The 26,131-nt window shown below is 44.0% G+C and overlaps 1 protein-coding gene across 1 annotated transcript in view; it reads right to left on the minus strand.

Annotated features, from left to right (window-relative positions):
* Window positions 1-856: 856 nt before the first annotated feature.
* LOC109853937 overlaps window positions 857-26,131 on the minus strand; it is a 38,625-nt gene continuing 13,350 nt past the window's right edge. Inside the window, exons 8-10 of the mRNA XM_020426534.1 lie at window positions 12,824-13,507; window positions 4,549-4,829; window positions 857-4,443 (exon numbers count right to left, since the gene is read on the minus strand). Coding sequence (XP_020282123.1) covers window positions 1,009-4,443; window positions 4,549-4,829; window positions 12,824-13,507 — 4,400 coding nt within the window. The 3' untranslated portion in view covers window positions 857-1,008. The remainder of the gene's footprint in view (window positions 4,444-4,548; window positions 4,830-12,823; window positions 13,508-26,131) is intronic.

Below are 26,131 nucleotides of genomic sequence, written 5' to 3' on the forward strand. Positions count from 1 at the left end.
ATTCGAATTTATAATTAATATATATCATATTGTAAGGTATCACATTAAAATATAAGAAGTGCTGTACATAGAGATGGAGATAGCATTAATATTATTATTACTATTATTATTATAATTATTATATTATTACGAGTCGATACATAATCTCGCAATGAATTCAACTTGAAGAAAAAAATAGGAACAAACAAGAATAAATATATCGCTCTTCCCTACTTGTGTTTCTTTTTTCTCGTTTCTAGCTTTTTTTTTCTTTTTTTTTTCTCTCTCTTATGTCATTCGAGTAAAAGTGTCACGATTATCACTTACACAATGTGCACGTATATATATATATAAAATTAAAAAATTGTAAAAAATTCTCATACCTTGCGTATCATTTTTTTTTTCGTTGAATGTTAAAAAGTTAAAAAACTGTACTGCCGTATCAGAGGTTTTTTTTGTTGTTTTTTTTACACACAAACGTCTGTCGTTTCTCAGACCGAAAGCACCATCCGGATTACAAAAAAAACCGTCAAATCTCTGTGGGAGGGACCCGCGCACGGGTCATCAGAGTTGCAAAATAATTGACGTATGAAACACATAAACGTATCGAATTATATATTTACATTCAAGAGGAATCGACCGTCATTAATTGATAAGGCAGCAGTTGTCGAAAGCAACAACACATTTTAAAAGTTAACGCCTCCGCGATTGTATAATTTATACGAAAAAGAGTAAAAATTTTTTTTTCACGCTCGCATTGGCATACGATTATATTATTATAATAAATTCCCTAAGCACTATTCCTCTAACGATAATTCCGTGGACGCGTGTCTTGTGTGTCCATTGAATAATAACATTAAGAAGAAAACCTATGTCGTTTTTTTTTTTTTTGTTTGTTTTCGACGTTTTATTTATTTTTTTTTTTTTTTGCTCGCGACAACCCCAACACTACGCTTTTTAGGCCAACGTGGCATGTCGCGGCAACGACAATAATGCGATCTTGACAAACTCGCTCGGTCGGTCGTTTTTTTAATTTATGATCAGCTGATTGTCGGCCGGGACGTCGATCGTGGGCGTGGGCGCGTCTTTTTTTGGCACGTCTTCCTCGAGCTTCTCACTCGTCACGACGCTGCCGGTCTTGCTCGCGATTTCCTTGCCATCAGAGATTCCGTTCTGCGTTATCTTAGCCTCGCTCAATGACGAATTCTTCTTTCCGATAGAAGAGACTTTCGGTGACGAGGACGTGACCTTCGGTGATAAGGACGTCTTTTTTGCCGGCAAAGTCGATTTCGCAGACGATACGCGCGGCTTCGCGGCGGCGGTCGTGCTCGCGACGATAGAACTGACGGTCGTAGTGGCGGCGCGACTACCGGTCTTAGACGTTGCAGAACGAGATATCTGTTTATTGACAGTTTCCTTGTTCTGTTTGTCCACCAGTGGCTTTGCGGTAGTCTTTTTGTCAGTGCTCTCGCGCGATTTCAACGTGGTCGTCGGTGCGGTTTTCGGCCTCGACGCGCCAGCCGCCGCAAAACCGCTGACTGTCGACTGTTTCGACGTCGTTGGAGATGGTTTTGCAGTGGCAGAAGTGGGTCTAGACTTCGACACTGTGTTGGACAATTTGGCGCTGATGGTTGACGTGATTGTCGTTGGTATTGTTGAAGATTTAGACGTGGTCTTGGTTGCGGTCGCGCTGCTGGTAGCGGTTTTCACAGCAGAAATCGGTGATTTGACAGCAGTCGTTTTACCGACAGACTTCGCATCGCCGCTCGCCGTCGGTTTCTTCTCGATCGACGTGTTTAACTTGGACGTGGTGCTGGTTCTCGGTTTCGTTGTGCTAACGGTTGCACGCAGGGATTTTGTCGCTGTTGTCGTTGTCGTCTTAGTCGTCGTCGTTGCTTTCGTAACGGTAGTTTTTCCGCTGATACTTGAGACTGTCGCTTTAGCTGATCCTTCCACCAATTGCTTGGGACGTGCCGCGGTGCTCGCGGTCGATTTCTTGGTGGCGGCCGATTGTGCCGTTATCGATGTCGCGGTCGTTCGTGCGGTTGGTTTGGATGGTGAAGTGGGCGATTTCGTTGCCGTCGTTAATGCAGTTTTTGCTGTCGTTGTTGTAGTTTTTGTTATATGTTTTGCGTCCGTTGTCTTCGGCTTGGTTGGAGCTACGATTGGAACAACATCGATTTTCGCAATTTGATCGCCTTCCCATCTTCTTCCGGACTTCCACACTTTCTTTTCTATGATAACGTCTTTTTCTTCCAGCGACGTAGTACCTTCTGACGGAAGATTGACGGTCTCTTCTGTGGGCGAAAGACTGTGGTTCTCGGCAATAGTTTCTTTGACGATAACTTCGCTTTTTTCCGAAGCGTCATTTTGTCGCAACTCGCTCGAAGATTCTTCCGCTAATGTGGGAGAAACTTGTTTTTCCACAGAGTCGCATTCTAAAATTTTAGATGTGCTCGTCACGGCAGGTGGCTCAACAACCGTCTTCTCTTTTTCCTCGGATTGAGTCTCTGTTTTTTCTTCGATATCTTTCTGCGATTCCGGCAATACCTCCTCGCTTTTCCCAACCTTCTGGTTCGAGTCTTCATCTTCAGTGTCTTTATCACACAAGTCATATGAGTGATCTATATAATCATTTGTCTGAAATTCAGAACAAGGAGGATAAGAAGTGAAGTTTTTGCTAAGTATATGCGATTTATTGTCATTATAAAAGTCCGCCCAGTTAGACTCATCTGATATTTCCGTTTCTTTATTTAAGTATAACCCTTCTACGTTATGTGAAACGTTGTAATTTGTTTGAAACAGTGCTTGGGTATCAATGGTCGCATTCTTTGGCACGCCGAATATTGTATCAACGTTTTTCCTGATGTTCGATTCAGTCTCGTTTTTGTGGAACGTTCTTACATCAAGGTCTTCTTCTTGTTCATTTTCTTCTAAGTTTTTCTTGTTTTCAGAAAGAAGCTCTACATCAGACATAGTGTTGACAATGCGATTATCCAGCTCAATTGTTTTTATCATCAAGCAGTCTGATCTAGCACTCGGCTCCTGCTCGGATACGGTCGTAGGCAAGTGTTTCTCATGAAAAATACAACTCTTCGATGCCGTCTGCTTTCCACTTTTCTCAGTACTATCAGAGGTATTATCCACCAATAAATCTACTTGTTCTGTCGATGTTACTCGGTCGACTTCATCAGATAAATCATTTTTTATTTCTGGTTCGACTTTAGATAAATCATTTTTCGTTTCTGGTTCGACTTCAGATAGATCATTTTTCGTTTCTGGTTCGACTTCAGATAGAACAGTTTTCATTTCTGGTTCGACTTCAGACAGAACAGTTTTCATTTCTGATTCGACTTCAGATAGAACAGTTTTCATTTCTGGTTCGACTTCAGATAGATCATTTTTCATTTCAGACTCATTAGATACCATCTGTTCACTGTCGTCTGTTTTCGATTTCTTGTTTGTAGAAAGATTTTCATTCTCAATCACAGTTTCTACACTATTGTTTGTATCGTAGATCGCGGTTTTATATTCACATTCGGAGCTGTGTGCATCAGAGTTAAAGGACTCTTCTCTGGCTTTAGTTTCCTCTACGGAGGATTTCGTTTCTGTATTAAGCTGTTCCTTCAGATCGGGATTGTCTTCTTTCGAAATGAAACTAACCCCAAGTTCCGCAGCTAAACGTTCCGCAGTGGCGGCCGGACGTTCACCTTCGTCCTCGACGTCGGACGTTAAAATTCTCAAATCTTTGAGGTCGGGCAGTGTCGATGGCGTCGATGACGCGCATAAAATGTCTTTGTTGTCCGAGAAAGGTGTGCAGACCTGTTCTTCGCTCGAGTGCAATTCGGGTGAACGCGGGGGTGTGCTCGACGGCTCGACGCTTTCTGTGCTATCGTTCAAATCATGAATGGCATTAAGGTCGACGCCTCGCTCAAACGCCACTTCGAAGTCGCCAGGAGTAAGCGACATTGTCATGGGATTATTTTTGCTGACAATATCGCCCTCCAGTAAATCGGATTCCAAGTCGTGCGGTTTTGCGTCCCACTGGGCAATATCCGTCGGCTGCCACTGAGTAGTCGACATGATACGCGCAATAGATTCATCATCAGCTTCGGCCTTGGTTGACGATACCTCAGACTCGTCCAAGCCCGGCAGATTATTCTGTTGCGAGTCCGCGTGTTCATCCTTATCGTCTATTTCTCTCGGTCGTCGACACACCTCTTCCTCAAATTCGCTCTCACTTGGCACAGGAATGTCATCCATCGCCGGCGTCTGTTTGAAAGGAGAGCCGCTGATGGGATAATCCTGCAAGCTCCTGTTGCCTAACAACGGCGGTGACAATGGTACAAATTCGGCCGCCTCCGGATTCAATTGGAAATCCATGTCTTCCTTATTTTCCAGATCTTGAGTTTTCTCCTCGCCTATCTCGTGAGCCTCTCCGCTTGTTTTCGATTGGTCGCTTATCTAAAACCACATTTGGATATTATTCAATTACGGATTAACATTGCGCGGTTTCAAGTTTTGGTCTCGAGATGAAAATCGCAAAGGCGACAATAATAAAATACTCACATTAAGGTCGATAAGCTCAGGTAAGGAGATATCCTCTTCCAATACTTTGCATCTATTATCGATGTCGGGATCTGAATCCTGAACTTCCACGCTAGCTCTCGCGGAATCGGGACTTTCCTGTACACTCGACGATTGAACGTCCTCACGAGACTCTTCTTCTGTCTGTTTCCTAGATTCTTCCTTGTCTCGATCGATACGATAATAATTCCACTCTTCGTCCTCGGAATCCTCGCTGTCTGCTACATTCTCCGCTTCAGGGATCAGTTCGTGCTGAAGAGGTTCTGGAATAAGCGTGAGAGAAGTTAGAACCGACACTCTGAGGTAAAACAGATATTACACTACCTCGTTCACGTAGCAGACATATTGTTTATAAGTGGATACATCTCGTATTTTTCTTAAAAAAAAAACAAAAAAAAACAAAAAAAAAAAACAAAAGAAACAAATTCATATTAAATAAATAAAGAAAAAAAAACCAGGACAATTTCTTCGTCGTGACACGCTTTGTCATGTAGCGGAGCAGTTGCGGAGTGTGTGCACGTTTGCAATCGAGTAAAACGTGAGATGTTGAGCGTTTTTTGTTTTTCTTCAACAATTTATTTCATGTATCTCGAATTCTTACAGACTTTTGCGTTTGAATAACTACTTTGGGATTAAGTTGTTTTTTTTTACATGTGTCGTGCGCACAGTTTTGCGTTATATCGATGTCTTGTCCGTTGTCTTAACGGACGATCCACTCGCACAGATAAATGTCGCAAGTACCTCTCGCACGAACGTGCAGCCGAGAGAAACAGCTGCGAAACGAGAAGAATATCGCCACACAGAGAGCAATCGCCCTTTCGGTGACTAAGAGAAACTACGCCCGCCAAGAGATGTATTATCGATCTAGTCCAGAGACCCCGGAGAGCGCACTCCACCCTCTCTCTCTTTCTCTCTCGCACTGTTTCTACACGCCGCCACCACCCACCTGTGCATCGCGTCGCGACGGCTCGGAGAAGAGATTCACCCCCGATTGGATGAGGGGCCTTCGCGCGGAAATCGTCGAATCAATCGTCGGCACTCGATCTAATCGGGAAAATGTAATTTGCGCGACGAAAATGGTCTTCTTCCTTCATTTTCAGTTCTTCCAAAGATCGATCACAACATCATACGGTACAATATTTTTCATTTATTTTTCTCTATCGCACAAATCAAGAACTTCAGATATTTTTTTTTTTTTAATACGCGCAAAGTTTGGCGCGCGAGTAGCTGAAGAGAAGAAAAAATAGAAAAGAAAAAAAACTCCAGAAAAGTACGTACGTTGCGTGCAACTGAGAGAACCTAACGATATCGAACACCTTTTCGACACTCACCTGGCCGAAGCCAGGAAAATGCATAAGGAAACTGGTTAAGGGACGGTAAAAAAAAAAAAAGAAAAGAAAAGAAAAGAAATACTGCCTACGCGGATAGCGCTCGTTTAACCCGTTCTTAATTTTCTTCACCACCAACGCAAATTCATTCCGACTTGCTCCCACGCGCTTCATCGTGTTTCTCGCGCATTTCAGATCTATATGCACACACACATACACGCGTCTAAATACAATATGTCCGATTTCGGATAATAATATCTCGGGGCGCGATGGTTCGCCATATGTCGAGGAGAACGTTGACCTTGCGCGAAGCGCAAGAGAGATTCTCAAAATGTGCAAGCACAAATTATATACACACACATACATACATACACACACATATAGGCCATATTGTATGCTTTCTAACCTTCGGTGATATCGGTCTGTTTTGTAGAACGAAGATTTAAAAGATTTGTACGCGTAAGGTTTCAGTCAGCGCTACCTTTTCGTGTCAGTTCTGTGTTGTAAAAGTTTTTACTAAGATTTTCAAGATTCAGTTTCAAACTACACACACAGGCGATATCGCGTGCCTCTTCTGCAGATTCAATCGACTCGCGCGTGAAAACCTCGCGAGGAAAACGTTACAAGATCCGAGGTATTTGTTAAATTTCTTACTTTCTAAGATCCTCTGTTTCGTTAACGCATTTTTGAGCAAGTTGAAAAAAAAAAAAAAGACGTCGCGACGAACGCCCGAAGGCGCGTCGCGCAATTTCAGTTGCTCCGTCGGAGAAGAGAGCACTATGGAATTCTCATGGCATCCTCGCCGAGAGAGGATGAGGGACGAGGAAGCGCGCAAGTGGAGATCCTCTTCCTCCTCTTTTCTCGCTTGTTTTTCTTTTCCCCGTTTTCTTCACGCCAGGGACACGTCTTTCTCTGTCTCTCTCTCTCTCTTTCTCTCTCTCGGCGTGTATCGGTCGCGACAGCCGCGCGATAGAGGGAGAGTTAATTTTAAACCATCCTCAGAAGGACCGGAGAGAGTACATTCATTTGAGAGAGAGAGCTGAAGAGAGAGAGAGAAAGAGAGCTCTCGGTTTCCCCTGATAATATCCAGAGATGCGAAAGAGATTCGGGTACGCAGCAGCATTGTTGCGGCAAGCGTACGAAAGAAAACAAAAAAAATCAACTCATATTCATACATTCGCGTCTGCAAAAAACAAATATTTGCATCACAAGAAGTTGAACAAAAAAAAATGAAAACAAGAGAGAAAGAGAGAAACGCGAAACATCGCGCGATAAAAAAAATTAAATAAAAAAACAACCGAAATTGTGTCGTCGCGATGTAAAAAAAAAAAACGCTCGCTCCTCCATTCGGGACAAATGCCCGTAATTGTCGACGTCTTATTAACGCAGACGGACGATCGAACGATCGCTCGCAATTGACTTGACCAATTTACATGCGAAAACGCCGCCGGGGCGCTGCGCGGCCGGCGCATGCACACACAAACACACACACTCGATTTCACGCCCGAGAACCGGACGGAGTTCCTAAAAAGGAATTGCTCGGGTCGCGAGAGTGCATAAATGAAATCGATTGCAAACGGGAAAGTATAACTGGGTGTTTGATCGACCGTTTCACACGTGTGTATATACAAAATTGCGTTTCATTTAACGAACTTCTGCACACGCAGCAAGTTTTTTCGAGTTTCTTGCGCGCGACGAGACAATCTTCTTCTTTTATCTCCAAAAAAAAGAAAAAAAAAAAGAAAAACTTCTCGGAGAAAAAGTACGTCGTATCTTACATCGAAGTTTCTCGAAAAAACCTTGTTGATTTACAGTTCCATTCACAAATTCACCGGTCTCATAAATTATCTCGGCTCTTCGCTTCGAAGTGGAGTCGCAGCCGAAGAGAGAGACTTTGAGACTTGAGAGATCCGTACACAGATAAGAGGAGAGTGGCGGCAGACGCGGCCGAGAAATTGTTTATTTTACGCCGCGCAAAACTTGAGAGATATCCACACTACTATACACGCTAAAAAGATATCACGGCGACCGAATGAAACTTAAAAACTGCAACAGGTAAAAAAAAAACGTCGTAATTATTCCGAGAGATAACGAATGAGGTGATCTTTTCATCAACACACGAATTACACACCGGGTGCGTCATACCGTCATATATATATTTCGTTCGTTCGCCTCGGCGCAGAAACCGCCTCGCTCGTTGCGTAAATAGTTATCTAAGTAATGACGGAGCGTTTATTTAAGAATAAACGCGATGCACATACGGGTTTGTATGTGTGTGTGTACAACCCGCGCGAATTCATCAGACCGGTCATCCCGCTCGTGTTTCCTTTTAGGCCGTCGAAAGAACGCGCGAACGTTCTCGCACGCCTGAGAGAAGTTCACGCGACTTCGTTAACGGTCCGCCCTTCTCCCAACTTAACGCGCGCTACTTTATTATCATACACGCGAGAGAGACGCGATGAGATTATCGCGAAAAAAAAATTTGTCTCGCTCGAGAGGAATCAACCCTCTCCCGCAAAAACGCGAACACGTCCAACAAAACGCTTCGGAGACAATCGCTGCGTTGAAGGCTGTTGAAACGTTTCAACGACCGCGGACAATCGCCTGACATTTATTAAAGACATAATTAAATCAAGGTATTTACACACAAGGTGTTCGATAATAACCGTATCACCTTTCGCGGTATTGTAGCGTAGTTGCGAGAATCGGCGATAGAGTTCCTTGCAAAAAAGTTAAAAATATTTACAAACATATTTAAAAAAACAAAACATTGACAATTGTTCACGATTATTTACACATCCGCGATAATTACGTCTTTGACAAATGCTCGTTTGTTTTGGCGCGTGTCCGCGCGATCATCATCAGTTTTACACCTTGCACTTACTTTTCTAAAAACTGTCACACGGCACGGCTATATGAAATTATCGCATCTCCCAAGATGACACTCTCTCAACTCCGGTGTCTGAATGAAGAGAATTTAAACAAGCGCGGCTAAAATTGGCTCCAGTGACAGAACTTGAGCACAGATATACTGGCAAGGTACATCGCGTATTCTGGCGCGTCACGGTAATTCGCTGAAATTCAGTAAGACGAGACCGGCGATAGATCCAATTACTTTGCGGGACGAAACCTCAACGTTGTTGGAAAAAAAACAAAAAAAAAAAAAAAAACGACGAACAAAATACGCGAGTGCACACACGCGCTAATAAATTTATTAACGCGCGATTGGCAAGTCGCAATCGCATCCGAAACTGAGAACAAAACTGAGAAAAAAAGTTTTTTTTTTTTTTATCAAAGAGTCATCGAGAGAGCTCGAAGTATTTTTAAGTTATCTCTTAGACATTTCCAACTTGTCGTGTGTTGCACTCACAGAGATTTCTTGCTTTCATCCTGTCAGAAAGCGATAAGTTCGTCTTCTCTCGACGCTCGCGCTGTAATTTGATTACAGCAGTCTTCGAAAAAAAAAAAGAAAAAAAAGTTATTTTTTGTAAACTCAAATACCCGATCTTTGGCTCCGAGCTCTGCTTCTCTTTGTTACATAAAAGTATCGTCTTTTTTATACATTAGCGCGCCATCTTTAAGAATTAGATGTTGGAACTGATCCTAATTTCGATAACGAGTCGCGTTTGCTGCTTTCTTGTTCAATTTTTCGCACTAGAACGCTAGTCGAAATCGTCAACGAGAAGCTTGTTGAGATTAGCGAGAGTTTGTTTGTCGCTCGTTGAACGATCGGAAATCGACGCGAAATAATCTAGTTTTGAGCGCATTCGTGCGCGCTGAACGTTGAACTCGTCGGAATAAATCTTCCACGCGATAAATAGGAGAGTGCCGCCGAACGCGCGAGACGTTTGACAAACGCAGCGGGGAAGAAGTCGCGACAACACGGGCGCGATTTCACAACACGCGATATTATTTTCGTACACACGTCGCGTCCACCGTTTCATTTTCCTCCCCCGGGTCTTCGTTTCGCGCGAAAAACAGATCGGGGAAAGTTGGAAGAACGCGGGGGTGTGCGTGTGCGTGCGTGCGTGCGTTTGGGGGACAGATGTGTATGTTTTCCCCGAAACGAGAGACAGATGCGGAGATCGTTCGAGAAAAAGACATCGACACGACTTGTGCTTGTCAATACGATAAGATCGCGAAGGAACAACAATCGCTCGCTCGAAAACAGCGGAACAAAAACAACATTGTGTTATCTCGAAACGTCACACATTTCGAGGAACCGAGAGAACCGAAAGACAGAGAAAACCAAGTATATACTAAAAACCGGTATTGTAACGTCGCAGGTTTCGGGGTCTCTCTCCCCCACCTTCGCGCGCCAGCTGCCCGAAAAAACTACGTCTATCCTAGAGTCATGACAATGGAAACGAGAAAAATAAACGACGCGTTACATTGCGACGATGAGTCGCGTCGTCGTTGTCCGACACGTCAGACGATCGGAACTGCGTCGAAAATTTCTTTGGTTCGCGCCGGCCGGTGCGCGGTCTACGTGGCCGCGGGTGGTGTCACCGCCGATGCTCCAGAATCGTCAGTTCAAAATTTAAATGCGCGATTCGGGGCTACGAAGAGAGATCTCCGACGTACCTTCCGACGAGAACGTGTTCCTCTTCCGTGCGTTCGTGCGTGCGTGCGTGCGTGCGTCGCCTGTCCTGCCCGCGAGGAGAGATGTAACGGTTGCGCGCTCGCTCGCTCGCTCGACGACGGTGCGTGTTCCCGATGAAAAAGCCGGTGTAAGCACACCGAAGAAGAATATTATCGCGGAAGCAGACTCAACGAAGACGCGCAATCACAACCGTACGAGGCACGAAGGAAACTGTCGGAAGATCCCCCCCTCCACCAGGCGCGGCGCGACAATTGGCGGCACGTCGCGCGATTGGCCGCCCGACTGCGAATAAGCGACGCGAACGCGAACGTGACGACCAATAGCGGCGCGACGACGCGAGCTCCGCGCCGGCGAGGCGCCCAATTCGAAATTTGCTCGGTAACGGTATAATAGCGACACACACACGGCGTAAATCACTCAGAGGGAAACTTCGATAGCGATAAACGGCGACAATGTTGCCAATAATCGCGCTCGTTTAACATGCGTACTCTTGTGATCTCGCAATGAGCTTTTTCAAAATTTGCATATCTAACGACGCAAAAAGAGTATTGTTCTGAGTCGCGACAATTGGACTCTCGCGGTCCCTCAGTAAAGTGCAATCAGTCCTACACCCAATATTTCTCCGCTTATCGAGCGTACGGCAAATTGAACGAACGCCCCGCTTGTTATTACATTTCCGCGGTGTTGCGCCCGCGATGCGGGTCAAATCTAATTTCTAAAGTTAATTAGAAAAAAAGGAGGAAGTTTCATTCGTTGGCATATCGCGTCGTTATTGTCGCAACTCTTTTTAACTTCGTTAGTAACAGGCGGAGTCTCGCGTGTCTCGATAATCAAGCAATTGTTTTTCCTTGTTTCCGGCAATTACACCGTTAAGAAGTTTTAACGTAGGATCTACGTGAGATGATGTATGACCGCCGACCGTTGAAAAACACTCGAAAGATGAAATTAATGTTGCATGATAAAAACATTTATATACAGTGTGTTGCACACGTACTATGTTGCACGATGGCGTGCATGTGTAGAGCGAAAGAGACGAACGCGATAAACACGCACACTCACACATTAACATTCTTCTGGGATAACAATTTTTTTATTGATCCCAGAATATCTCTCCATCCAGATAAGATTGCGAATACGGCAACAAGCTAAATCGATAAAAATTCATCAAGTTATTTTGTCAGCAAAAAGATATAGGAAATTGAAGCTTTGTGCTCAAGTCGAGAGTATAAAAAAAAAAAAAGTTGTTGCACCGCATCCTTGAAAACCGCGAATGTGCACATTTCAAATTTTATCTCAACAGCATGTGACACAAAAAGAGACTCGACGCAAAGGACTACAATGTATCGCAAAAAAGACGCATAATCGCTAAATCAGTTTACAATGGACTCTCTTTCTTTTCGTATTCTCGAGCTGAGCAATAGTAGTTGCAACGTAAAGCTCTATCCCTCGCCAGCGGGAGTTTCTAATTCGTTATCGATCCTCACAGACGGATAGTATATAAAACACTTCTTACATTAATGATCAGCGCAATTCTTGTCGCAGACACTAGAGACGAGGGTTTTTCTCAAAATCTTAATATATAACAAATCTTATATATAAATAATGTACACCGTTCGCCGCAGGCAGATTAATCCGCTCGTCGCTGACATAAATATTTCTCGACTTCGCACGCGCTTCGGTCCTACATACAAATTCATTCAGCATTCAAGCGATATATATATATATATACATATATATACAGGGTGTCCCGGAATGACTTTAACATCTCTCGTAGGCAGGTAGAAGAAGTAAAACTGAGTCGAAAAGTCCTGAACCATTTTTTTCTATTATATTCAATAAAGGAGTAATTATTGAATAAATCAAGCCAATCAGCGCCGATCTTTAGCCGCGCGGAGCGCTCACGCCACCACCAGGCGCGTGGTTCACTGACGTGCGTTCAGCTAAAGGTCGGCGCTGATTGGCTTGATTTATTCAATAATTACTCCTTTATTACATATAATAAAAAAAAAAAATGGTTCAGGACTTTTCGACTCAGTTTTACTTCTTCTACCTGCCTACGAGAGATGTTAAAGTCATTCCGGGACACCCTGTATATATATACATATATATATGTATATATATATATATAACAACGTATTTCTCCTCTATGCGAAACCGCAAGGACGGCAGAAATTTCACTTTTTGCGTAGATCAAAAACATGAGCGCCGAGAGAGTTCGAGATGTAAGTCGCCAGCGACACAAACAGATTGCTCACCGCGTGACAAGCGTACTCGTAAACCAGCGCGGCGCACAGATGGGTCCTTACAACGGACAGGTTGCACTTACTAGCAGCTTGCAGAGAACTAGCAGCACGTGGCGACTCGTCGTCGTCACCCGAGTTGTTCGCGTCAGAAGATTGGACGAGAGGTTTGTCATCGTGATGATCCATAAGCTCACGATTGTCTATCGGGTCCGCTGGATAGACATTCGCGTTATCGTGATTCGAAGATTCCTCCTCGTTTACTCCGGTGTTGTCATTTCTGTCGAGGACGTATTTTTCCGATGTAATCGGAACGATCTCGATCGGCGTCTTCACAGAAACGTCTGTCGTTGCAGACTCGAGATTCAGAACGTCGCGGGTTGTATGCACGACCTCGCCAGCATCAACATCGGTTTCCGGACCCATCTCCTCGCAGAAGTCGTAATCGTTATCGCTGTCTCTGCGCTTCCCATTGCTCGCGGCGATGTTCTCGTCGTATGACACGCGATCGACGCCGATGTCGAAATCCGTCTGTTGATTCAGACCGGCGTTGATCAGCTGCTGCGACCTGAAGAAGGGCTTATCGAACTCGCTCGACGGATTGTTCGGATCCATGTTGTTCAGTAGACCATTCGGTGGTGGACACGTTATATGTCGCGAGGCGATCTCGATCGGCGGTGTCAGAAACACCACGATCACGGTGATGTTGTCCTGGGAACCCGCTCGCTTCGCACTCTGAAGAAGAGCCTGGTGCACGTACTTGAGATCGTCTGCAAAGATAAAACAGATAGCAATCGTTAAAAAAACATTGCGCGCTTGATCATTGTGTGCACATCGTCGACTGTAGATTACTTTTTTTTTTTCATTATTACCGTGACGTAATTGCTCGCTTTGTAAATTCGCGAAGATATGGAAAATGCGCGGAAGTGCTTTATCGCAGATGCGCGTAAGATAAGTGTCCCGGACACACGACCGGATATTAAAAAAAACAATTTTATCAGATTAGAAGTGACCGAAACATGACGTCCTCGACGTTTCAAATATTGTTTAAGATTCGTTTTTACAAACATCAGTCCCTAACTTTTTATAAATACTTTGTTGTTATTATTTCCTACGTCCTACTCCCAGTAATACTCGTCCAATTATACTGAGATCTCGTGCGAACGACTGTAAAATCCTCTTCTTCGAAGGACGACCCGGTCTCGAAGAGGATCTAACGGGTAAGAACGAAAGAAACGCATAACAGAAACAATTTTTCAATGGATGCGCTTATGTTCCGTAGTCAATTAGCTTATCGGCGTGAGTCATCTTAATCAAAGTGCGGCCACGGTTTTATAGTCGGTCTGGAGTCAATGGCTCGTGAATCAAGCACGCTCCTCCGGGATCATCACGCGATCGCGCTCTAGACACTCTCTCGTAGTCGAGTATTATCGCGAAGTATCGTTCCTTGGAAGTGGCAAATGTGTTTGAAAAAAAAAAAAAACAAGAAAAAAAAGTACGATCTGCGCCCTGTCGGAGTGACTTCCGTGGCGATGACCCTCGAGAGGGGGTGTATTCGCATTTTGCGCCGAACGAGCATCGAAGGGGGAAAAGATCTCGCGACATCGCGTGCCGTCGAAAATTTCACCCTCGATCGAAAGGTGGAATCGAATGGGGTACCAATGCACTAATATCATGCGGCCCTGGCAGAAGGGTACATTGACCTACGCGTTACGCCGCCTATCGACGCCTGAGTCCTCCTCCTCCTCCTCTCTCTGTTTCTCTTTCACTCATCATCCCTCACTCCTTCGTCCTGCGGCTCTCTCTCTCTCTCTCCCTCTGTCTCTCGTTTCGTTTCTTCCCTCTTGCCTCGTTGCGCTCACCTCTCCCGTCTTCTCTTTCATTCTCTTGCATTCGCGCTCTAGTGACTTTATTACGCCGCAAAAGCGCTCCCGCTCGCCATCTGGAGCGGGAGAAGGAGAAGAGAGGAGTAAAATGTGAAGAGGGATATTAATTTTCCAACGGTCTCTCCCTTTTCCACGTTTTCCTCCGTCGAGACAGGCACACAGCTCTTCCCTTCATCAGCAACATTCGGATTTTTTTTCTCTCCCTTTCGTGATTTTAGAGAGAAAAAATTCTGCTTGTTAAAACAACGCGTTTTTCCTGACTAAAAAAAACCGACACTGATTCGCCGCTTTAAATCGTGCGTCGGATCGTGGAAAAATTCACAACATTTTTTTCTCGCGAACGACCCCCAATTGAGATCGTTTTTTTTTGTCTTTTGGAATTTACGGAACGGTGAGATGATCTAGCTCGACGATCTGCCTTATTTGGATCGATCAAGGAAGTTTTTTTTATTTTCCTATTTTGAACGCGCTATTGTTGAAATTTGCGGAAAGTTATTTGCGTCGAGCGAAACATCAACCGATATATATATATATATATACACACACGAACAGTCATTGCCGGATATCCGTGCTCGCTGGTGACGCATTAAGCGACCGTATGTGGGGAATGTCACAACCGTCGATCGATAAACCGGCGGCTATATTCGTACAATGAATATGTAAACCGATAATAGTAGGCGCGAGATAATTGGCGGATATCTCGTTCGCGACTGTCGGTTCGATCGGTGTGCGCGGCGAGAGAAAATTTTGCAGAAAAATCGAATGAACTTTCGTCCACCCTTCCGTTTTCGCGCAAACAGGCAGAGGTCGAGGAAAAAAAAAAAAAAAGAGCGAGAAGAAAATTCACCGACTGCGAGCGCGCGTGGTGTCGATTGTTCGAGAAGAGATTTAGCGGAGCGCGTGTCGCTTTTGTTAGTGGCACAAAAAAAAAGAGAGGGTTTGCGAGAAAACGAACGTACAGAGAAAAAAACCGCGTGCAAATTGCGTCATCACCGCGGGGCAGCTCCGGTTTAACCCTCGCATGGGAAAACAAACGAGAGCCCAACGAGAGATGCGATTTCGCGCATTTCGAGAATTTGCCGACCGGATATTTTTCGCGAAATACACATTCGACGAATGTGCGTGCTGAGGTCTCAACAACTGTGGACAAGCACCACTTGTCAAAAAAATAATTGCAATCAAATTTATCTACGCAAAGTTAGAAACTAATATTGAAAAAAACCATCTTGAAAAAGATGGCCTGAAACTTTGAGAATTGTTGTTTAATATTTACATAACGATCTGACAATCTCTTTAATTAATGTCCGACCATTTGCCTCGTTTGATCTTTTAAATTTGATCGCGTGGGAACTTGGAGAGAACAAATCTCTCGCAAGAAATTTCAATAGATTTTCTTCTTCGAAAACTTTTCACAATTCACAAAGCTGCGACGTAGACACTCTTTGTCACATCTATTGAATGTAAAAGAACACGTGATGAGACGTGTTCCCCGGTTCAAGGCTAGTTACAGAGACCCCGGGTGCGTGCATTTGATAGCAAAACCGCGATAAGACCATGAATGAAAGCCTCGTGTCGACACCGAGCGCGCGAAGCACACGTCACTTCGCGGGCCCTACAATGTGAGCTCGTACAACAGATTACAGGGATCACGTGAAAGGGTGAACTTGTAGCCCTAAGGCGGGAATACGTCCGCATCGGAATATAATAGCGTGAAATAAAATATTATCGGACGCGACAATAATAATAACAGGCGTCTTCGTTCTTCGAACGATAATTGAAGCAAAAAAATATTTCTTCTTGCAAATATCAGAGAGATAACGGATATTCATGATTGTTTTCTCTTTCCTCGCGAAGCGAATTGCTTCAAACTCCGCTTCAAACTTTCTTTCGCTCGTTAGATTTGAGGAACAAAAATAGATGACAAGATGTAAAAATAGACGGAATTTACATTTGCGCGGAGAGACCATGTAATGTCGTATATAAATAGCAAACGCGCGAGAGAGAATCGAGTACAGTGCGGTTTCGAAGACGCAGATAATTTTTCGCGCGACGTCGTCAAAGCAAAACGAATCGTTCGATTGTGCCGCGATGAGTCTACCCGACCTAGCGACAACCAGTCAAGGTCGAAAAATCTATTGACGCCAGTAATGAATCTCTCTCTCTCTCTCTCTCGGGGAGTTCGTAAACACGCGCGCGAGCGCGCGCACACAGTCCGAAATCTTTCTGCGCAATTACGATTCAGTTGAGCGAGAAACGTCGACGACAAAAAAAAAAAAGAGTCGCGTGAAAAAACTGCGCGATTACCTCATTACCAATGACGCCAATCTCTGCGTGCGATCGCTTATAAACGTCGCGCGAAACGTCGTTCGAATTTCGATCGTCTTTCCGGAACGTTATAGAGCAGAGCTTTGTGGTTCGAACAACTTCTTTCTCCGGAAGATTGCGTAACTTCGAAGCTAAGACAGCAAAGAAAGTTTCAATCGTTTCGAGAAGTTTATCGAGACCGTGTTTGTGATCGCACAACGCGCGATTTATCGGGTAACGTTTCACATTTCGAAACTCCACGCAGAGCGTTTCCGAAGATACTTGTATATCGCGCTCTTAAAGCACTGGAATATTTTTGCACGCTTTTTTTTTTTTTTTTTTTTATCGTACACTTCGTCACGTACGTCTCTGGGCGACAACTTTTTTGTCTCTTATTTTGACACCTTCCGCGTGACAAAGCTTTATTCGACGTCTTCGTTTTTGCTTCTGATTGTTACTCGTTGCAATTGGTATCCGGAGGAGAGAACCTGAATCGCGAGTTCGAGACGTTTCGCGATTCGGAATTTAAATGTAAAACAATTTTTTACATTACACACAGTGCGCATCAGTAGCCGCGGTGGCTGGTGTGCCAATATATAAATTTGTTAATTTAACACACGCGTGTGTTGCGTGTGTTTGCCCGCAAGTATCGAAAAGAAAGCGGCTTTTACATCACGTCTGCGTCGCGCGCGCGGACGTGTGTTTTTGCACGTCATGTCGCGCGACTCCGCGCTGATATAAATTACACGGAAATATTGGATTACACGTGTCTGCCGCCGTGCGCGACAGCGGCGACTGCACCGAGAGATGAAAAAAGAAAAAACGCGTCTCGCCCGGACGTACGTACTTGCGTACACACGTCGGGGAGAGTCTTACACGTTCTCTCCTCTCGATCGGAAACCTACACGTCCCCGATCGTCTCGAATACATCGCGGAGAGAACATCCGTCCGGTCAAGTTTCTTTTTTCCCCGTCTCCTCCCCCTCATCAAAACGGTTGCTTTTATGCCGATATGAATTATGTAGGTTGGCCATACGCGCGCGAGTATCCCCAGGTTCTCGCTCGCGGAACGATCGTTGAACCAATGCTCATTGGAGCCGACTGCCTGTGTGTGTTCACCTGAGGTTCTTCTCCCTTGCGCCTCGGAGTAAATCAACGTTTTGCCGCGTAATCACGTATCTCTCTTTCATCATGGATAATATCACGAGACGATACCAAGAAGAGCCGCCCGCTTTGTGTGACGACAGTTGCGACGCGATTTGCCGGTTATTTGCATCGTCTCGCACGAAGTTTCGGGTCAACAAATTGATTCTATTTTTTTCACATTCAGTGTATCGTCACTCAACCTTGACAAATAAAAGCAAAGATTGTGAAAAATTAATTTTTTAAATAAATTATTACGTGGTTTTTTTCCTAGACCTCTCTCTGGTCTCGTACAAATGTCACGCGTCGCTCGAAAATGATCGAGATTAAAAAAAAGAATTCAGAGCCAGAGAATTTTTTTTTCCAACGCGTATATATGTATAAACACCTTAGAAATTGAAAAAAAAAAGTTTTTTTGACGACCTCTTGAGACCTCAAAAAAATAAATATTGTAATAAAACTTGGGTGAAGTTTTCAAGGTTATAGTTTATTCAATACAAATTTTCGGAGCATTACGTTGAACTCTAAAAATAAAGGAGTATTTTTTTTTTTTTTTTTTAACGACAATTTGAACACGTATTGTGTTGACAGTGTCAATACGCTCTCTCGTGGGGTTTGTTTTGCGCGCACAAAAATCAATCGCGAGAGAAGGTCCGTTTTTCGTCTTGCGCTGTTACCAAGGAGAAAAATCGTCAGTTGCTACACGCGCGTTCGGAACAGATTCTTACTCCACTTATCGTCGAGCTGGGTTGTCGTAATCGTCCGGTAAAAAAAAAAAAACAGTTCCGATTATACCTAATTGTCGGCCGAAGAAGCACAAGAAGTTAACGCGTAAACGTTGACCGCGTGATTTTTGAAATAATTGAGAACGCAAATTGTTATAATTAACATTCAATTTTGTTCGTTATTTTTATTTTTTTTCAACGAACTATTTTCTATCTGATTTGTTCGATCTTGTCGTTTTTGCGACGAAATCTTTCGCGATTTCGCGTGAATATACACGAAAGAAAAGAAAAAGCAAGACAATTTCAACGCAAGCCTGCTGGAAATTTTTTACATTTTTGGCTCCGGCGTCCATTGCTATCTTCGCTTCTCTCGTAGCTTCTTGGGTTCTCTGCGGAGAAGACTTTGTGTGGAGCAAAGGCATCAGAAAAACTACCTGAGAGCCACCGTCTAGAGCCTAAAAGCTACGAGAGAAGTGGGGATACGACAATAGATACAAAACCAGAAGTCTCGAGTTCAAAAATGAAAGAATTTTTTTGTTCTGCTGCACGTTTTGGAAAAGTATCTTTATCTTCAGATAACCGCGTTTTTTTCGAGAATGAAAAAGTCGAAAATCGACGTCGTATTCGAAACACGTGCTCGTAACGAAAAATTCAAAAAATGTTACAAACGGCAGATCGTCAGTTGTTGTTTACAAAGTCATATTGTGTTTGCTAGATCTGAAGGGCGTTTTCTCGCAGAAATAACAATAACAATATCTACGACAAATTTCAGGCGAATTTTTATTTACCGCGCGTGCGCGTAAACTTGCAAAAAAGTCCCTCGATCACCCCCGCGCAAACTCGATCGTTCGCCGATACCGAGTATCAGCAGGTCCGATCGCGCTCGCTCACAAAAACAAGAGAAGACGGTTAACGGCGGGTAGCAATTTAAAACTTTCGAATCCGCCGCCGACGCGACGAAGCGCGAGAGAGAGAGAGAGACAAGGACAGCGCCAAACAAACGAACGAAAGAGACAAAGAAAGTTGCTACAACAAACGTGCTGACGAAAAACTTACTTTGCCAGAAGATGAACGATTCTCTCCGGTCGATTCGGAGGCTGCGGAGAATCCCACAAATCCGCGGCGAGCACTCGAATCAATCGGAAATGATCGCGAGCGCACTTACAGGCTCTTTCGGAGAATTTCTTTTGTTTTCCTTTTCAACCGGCGCGCGATGGCGACTCGGAGCCGGCTTCTTCTCTCTTCTCCCGCTTGTTCTGTTCGCGAAACGATCGTTCGCGCGTGCACAACGCTCTCTCGCAAACGTCCTTCGACGAGCGGGACGAACGCCCGCAAGTGTCCTATGCCTTCTTCTCGTTTTACTTTTGTTTTTTTTATTTTTTTATTTTTTTAACGCAAAATCCCGTACTTATCGCGCAGCAATGTTTTCACAGAGAACAGACAAACTACCGATTCCAACTTCCGTTCACGAATCTTCGCCGGGCGTGGCGTCACACGACTGAATCCGTCGGTCCACATATCCCCCACTTCGCGCCCGTCCCACCAGGAGAGCTCGGCTGCGCGGCGGTTCGGCTTTCGGAACGAGAGGGAAGCCGCCGCGCAGCCAAACCCGAGTAGTAGGGAGCGACGCGTGTGGCGGGGAGAAAAGGAAATACCGGTCTCTTGCCGACACTGGTCCACCGGCGGCGCTACGTACACGCCGGATGCCACCACCGCGCCGCGCGGTGATGATGACTCACGTCACCCTCATGTGCGCACCAGCCGCCGCCGCCGGCCTCTCTACCTGAGTTTCTTTCCACCGGTGCGATTACACAAGATATGCGTGAACGCAAGGGTATAAACATGAAATTTTGATTATCAGAGAAACGAGGTAAGGTGGTAAAAAAGCCAAGCGTTTGTACGCGCGGAATATTTAAATTCCTAAATTATAATTCGAGTTCACAATTCGAAGATCTGTGCGCATAAAAAACAAATTCTTTTTTACCGCCCTGTTTTAATTAACATCTCTCTCGGCCAGGAGTTTGAAAGCGAAGAAAATAAAAATAAAAAACATTATTTTGATAAAATTGTGAATGTTACACCCCCCCCCCCNGGGNAAANNNTNAAAAAAAAAAAAAACAGTTTCCGAGAAAACAATTAATTAATTTGCACAAACACAGTCGAGATCTCTCGTGTCATCGGATATATTCCGGGTCGCGCTTAACTGTGTGATGACACACGCCCGGCAACGTGATTCACGCCACCCTCGCCGCGTGTCACCCTCCGTTAACGCCGATCGAGAAAAGTTTAAATATAGAGCTACGAATATCAATTTCTCATCCGGACACGAAATCAACGCGCCGTTTTCTCGCATCCACGCGGCATCGAAGATGCCATGGTTACGCTCATCGAAATTACACCACGCACTGCTTTCAATTGTTGCTTTCACCGGCGTAGAAAGTTTCCTTGTTTACGCGATCGATGCGCTCGCGGTTCGATACGTATCGACGAGAAAACGTTTATTATTTTTTTGCGGCAAGAGAACAGAGAGAAAAGCTGCAAAATATTCAAATGTGAAATTCAATTCAAGCGTGAAACACGCCAATCTGGAGCGATAATCGTGTTCTCTTCTTGTTTATATTTACATATAGAAAACACTCGAATCCTCTTTTTCCTCTATCTATCGATGTTTACACAACAAGAACGAAAGTTATCGAAACGTTCGGTTCGTGTTTGCGAGAAATATCTTGGGAATTGAATGCAGAAGATAAATACGCGGAAATACACACTCGGATCTAATGATAATTAGCACAATAAAATCTGTTTTCAACGAAACCATTTATCAGAAATGAAATTCTCGTCTCGTAGTAAACAAATAAAGAAGGAATGATATTTTATACAATATTAAATCTCGCGAGTTTTTACGTTGTACATGTTGCTGATTTAATTTTTTTTTTTTTTATAGCGCGCTCGGCTTTATAACGGAAAATCTTCCCGAATCCCTTTCCCGATAACCCCGTTGTGATGACGGGTTTCGCCGTATAATTATCTCCTCGTGTAAAAAGTACACGTTCGGATGTGCCGCGAATATATAATTCATCGCACGTTCGTTCCGCGTACAAAAACAGGAAGTACGTATATTCGCGCCCCGTCGATCTTGTTGCCCCACAAAAGATTCCTGTCTCTCTGAATGGTACCTGCTTTCTTTCTGGGTTGGGCGCTCGGAGAACGTCGCGCCCAAGAGTAACGACACCGTTAATTAGCGTAATAAACGCGATACGTGCTATTTTTGCGAATTAACCGCGCGCGCGCGCGAGACGACGGGGGAAAAGAAAAGCCGAACGGGGTCGTTCGAGTCTAATGGACAAGAGGATCACGGACCGTCTCGGCGGGATCAAGGACGGCGATTTACGTAGATCTCAATATTTTCGCAGCATCGATGAATCATCGTCTTCGCGACGTTCTCCTCCGCTTTGCGAGCTCTTAAATCACATTCTTGAATTGCGTAATTCGTCGCAACGATGACACCACAGAGAGAGAGAGAGAGGGAGACGAACTCTTCAACGCGAGCGAACTCGAAGCCTACCAGGAAGCTGCAGAACAATTTATAAAATTAGCACAACACGAATGACGATCTTCCTGTTTTTTTTTTTGTTTTTTTTTAAGTATCAGCAATTCCTCGGATGTTGGTAGCAAACCCTCAGAGGAAATAATTTTGGATCACTTTTTCTTCTCGCTATGCTTCATCAATTATCATCAACATTTTATCGCACCATAATCTTGCATAAATATAAAATATAATTTTAAATCAAAATAAATTATATTGATTTTTTTCTGTTATATATTTAAAAAACTCCAAAGAAGACAAGATCTGTCAGAGTGCCCGAGGAAGACGTTCGTACTTGATTCTCGGGTGCGAATCGCACCGGGTCGTATGTGACGCAACTGCGGCACGCATCCGGGCGACTTCCGAGGAGGTGGAAACGACGGACGGATGAAGGAAGGAGAGAAAGAACCCGGCGAAGCGTAGTGGTGCGGACGTGCGTCCCTCCGCGCACCACCACCACCACCACCACCATCGCCACCCGTCTCTTGCCTTCGCCTTTTACCGATCCGAAGCACGGAGAGGAGAAGCAATAGCGTAAAGCCGTACCGAGCGTTGCCACATCGCATTCCCGCCGGTATGATTCACTAAGTACCTAACGTGGTCCGTACATGAAAATGTGCGCGATAGACGGCCCCGCGTACGGTACACGTTGCCACGCGACGATAACCGGCCGATTGCCGTCGTCGCCGGCGGCTGCGGGGAACATCGCGATATTACGGTAAAATAAAACGACGCGTCCCGAACGCTATAATTCACGTTCGCCTGTCTAACGGACTGTTCGATCGTTCATCGCTTAACGATAGCAAGAGAATCACTTTTTCATGATAAATTACGGTGTTTGTATAATATAATAAATATATACGCGAATTTTTGTCAGATCAAAGATAACACGTTGGAAACTCCAGTCGACAAGTCCCCCGACGCGTTTGTTAAAAAAATAAACTCAGAAGCGCAAGTTCCTTCGACAACCAAGCAATAAAAGATAAAAAGAAAGGTATGAAAGCCACACAAGGTGGATATTGATAGAGAAAATAATCAATCGTTTCTTATTAGTAATTTAATAATATTGCGAGGTAATTATTAATAATTACCTCTGAACTAATTAGTTTTTGACATCATTTTGTTGCAATTTGTGAATTGATTTTACTCCAATTACCAGTACACGTTGAAAAGGAACGTATCAATAAACGTTAATTACATTTGAATACTGTAATATGTAACGCGCCAACACATCCACGTGTGTGGTTCCACACATGGACTACCTTTTTATCTCTCGTTATTTATTAAAAATATCGTTGGTTGATACGCGCACGCACTTCGAACGATGCGATCGATCGGCTGACGAATGACTCATATACCGTCGGGCAAATTGGTCAATACCGACCACCTTCTCGCAGCCGTGCAGCTGCAAAAGTTTCTTCACGCTGGCGTGTCGATTTTGTGCCGCACTTTTCGCTCGCAAAAATTACTCCGGTCGTTTACTCGGGGCACTACGAAGCTAACGTTCGCTAACGCGACGAGTCGAATCGGAATTCGAATTAGACGGTAAATTGGAAACGCGAATTGGAGAACCCTCGCCGGAATCGAAGCGTGGGATTCGTAAATTTCACGCGACCCAACCGAGGATTTGCTGCTGCAATTGACTGCGCCCGTTTGAAACGGGAAACCGTTTAATTTCGCGACTCTCTCGGGCAAGTTCGCGATTACCGCCCATCGTTCGCCACGGCTTTTCTGAACGGCGCTTTGGTAGTCAAATTGATTTCGACGGCTGTGTAATTTGCCGATTTATTGCTCAAGAATGCAAGTGCAGAGAGCTTGAGAAGAAAAGAAAATTGACGAGGATCTAGGCGCCATGCTTGGAATGATCTCAGAACTCAACCGTAAAACTTCGACAATTTTAAATTTCTCTCTCTTTTATTTTCTTCTAATTTGATAAGTAAATTAAGAAAATCGACGTTCGTGCGAGTTGAAACGTGAAAAAAAAAATTTCGGGAAATGAGAGGTATAGTGGAAGAGTAAAAGTACAATAAAGTCGTCGGTCGAGAGCTACTACCAAAGCGTCATTCACGGCTCTGTGCCGATTAAAAAGTCCATAAAATTCTCTCTCTCTCTTTAGTTTATTTTCTTTTTTTTTTTTTTTTTTTTTTTTTCACATTAGCGAGGAATTCGAGAACGCCGTGCATTCATGGCCGAGTGAATAAGCTCGAGTTTACCCGCCTTTCTCCAGCGGCCGTTCGTTTGTGTTTCGATACGCCCAACTTTTTCCAAATATACAACCCAACTTGAAGTTTAACGGGTGAGCGTTAAAGATTCGGGACGACGAATCGAGACGACGTGTCCTTAAGCGATCGATAACGTCACGTTCCGAGAGCGCGCGTATTACACGTTCGCGTGCGACACACGACTTCTCCATGTTTTTTTTATTCTCGCGTCCACGGAGAAGTCTTATGACCGTTTCACGGAAGATTGATTTTTCAAGGAACTTCATGCTGTGGCGTGTGTCTCTTCGAGAGACTTGTGCGTAGTTCGTCCGATCTCCGGGTGCAAAGCCAATTCGAACACGACCTTCGCGCGGTCGCTGTTGCGAAACGCATTAGAAAATTAACAAATAATTTTAACAAAATACATATTTGAAAGCGACACAGTTTTTCGATTAAAAAGTTACAATTAAAAAAATTGCAATTAAAACACGACGGACTTTCGCGAGGAAATTCCTCGGGAAAAAAAAAAAAAAAAAAAACGGAGAAATTCCGGAGAGCTTTAATGTGAACACGCGCACCGAACACGCCCATATGTTATTTCTCTCCGATAAAAGAAAACGGTCGGCGGAATGAATATGGATCAGTTTTGCTCGATCTTCGCGCAGCGTGGAAATGGATCGCGAATATTATGCTCGTATCAAACGTGACGCGCTCGCGAATCTCCGACTATGAGTATGACTTTCACGACGATAATAATCCACCGTTTAATTATCAGCTTCGTCGTGTTTGAAATTAACTTACTCCTTAACTTTTAAGTTACAAGTGGCCGTTCGCGCGTTTTTTTTCTTTTTTTTTTTTACATCGATTTTATCAAACCGCGCAAAACACATACAATACATCATCCGGGCAGGCGTAACTAGCTCGCGCATTTATGTACTTGGAAAGCGTTTTTCGTAGCGAGAAACTGGAAACTGCTCGCTTTAATTCGCCAATTTATGACTTTCTCCATTTATAATGCGACGACCCGATGCGATATTTTTTTTCTCCGCGCAGGGACGCGACTTTGATGCAAAAACAAAACTCGATTATTCTCGAGTTTTTAATAACAATCGTCTTATCGATCGTCTTTTTTGTTTGTTCAGTTTAGAAAAACACAACGACGTGTCGTTTTTGAATAAAATTTCATTCGGAGAAAATCACACGTTTTGCTGCTAAATGGAACGACGCAATTGTGCGATGATTTCATATATTTACGAAATTGCAATCCAATGTGTGCTCCTCCTCTCCGTCGTTCGATGAGGACACGTCCGTCGCGATGCAACGATATCTCGTGAGAGAGAAAGCGGCAGAGAGAAAGAGAGAGAGAGATAAAATATCTTAATTGACTAGAATAAAAAAATAAAAACATGAATAAAATATCTAATTAAAACTCCAATATATACAGAACTAACCTGAGACAATTCGCAATTTGAAAACAAAAACAAAGCGCGACTGACCCACTGCTGTCCGTATTTTTTTCTTTCGATAATTAGAGAAAAAACTTTGCGTGC

The sequence above is a fragment of the Pseudomyrmex gracilis genome, unplaced genomic scaffold (assembly GCF_002006095.1).
Source record: "Pseudomyrmex gracilis isolate BER0280 unplaced genomic scaffold, ASM200609v1 scaffold_2, whole genome shotgun sequence".
Lineage (NCBI taxonomy): Eukaryota > Metazoa > Arthropoda > Insecta > Hymenoptera > Formicidae > Pseudomyrmex > Pseudomyrmex gracilis.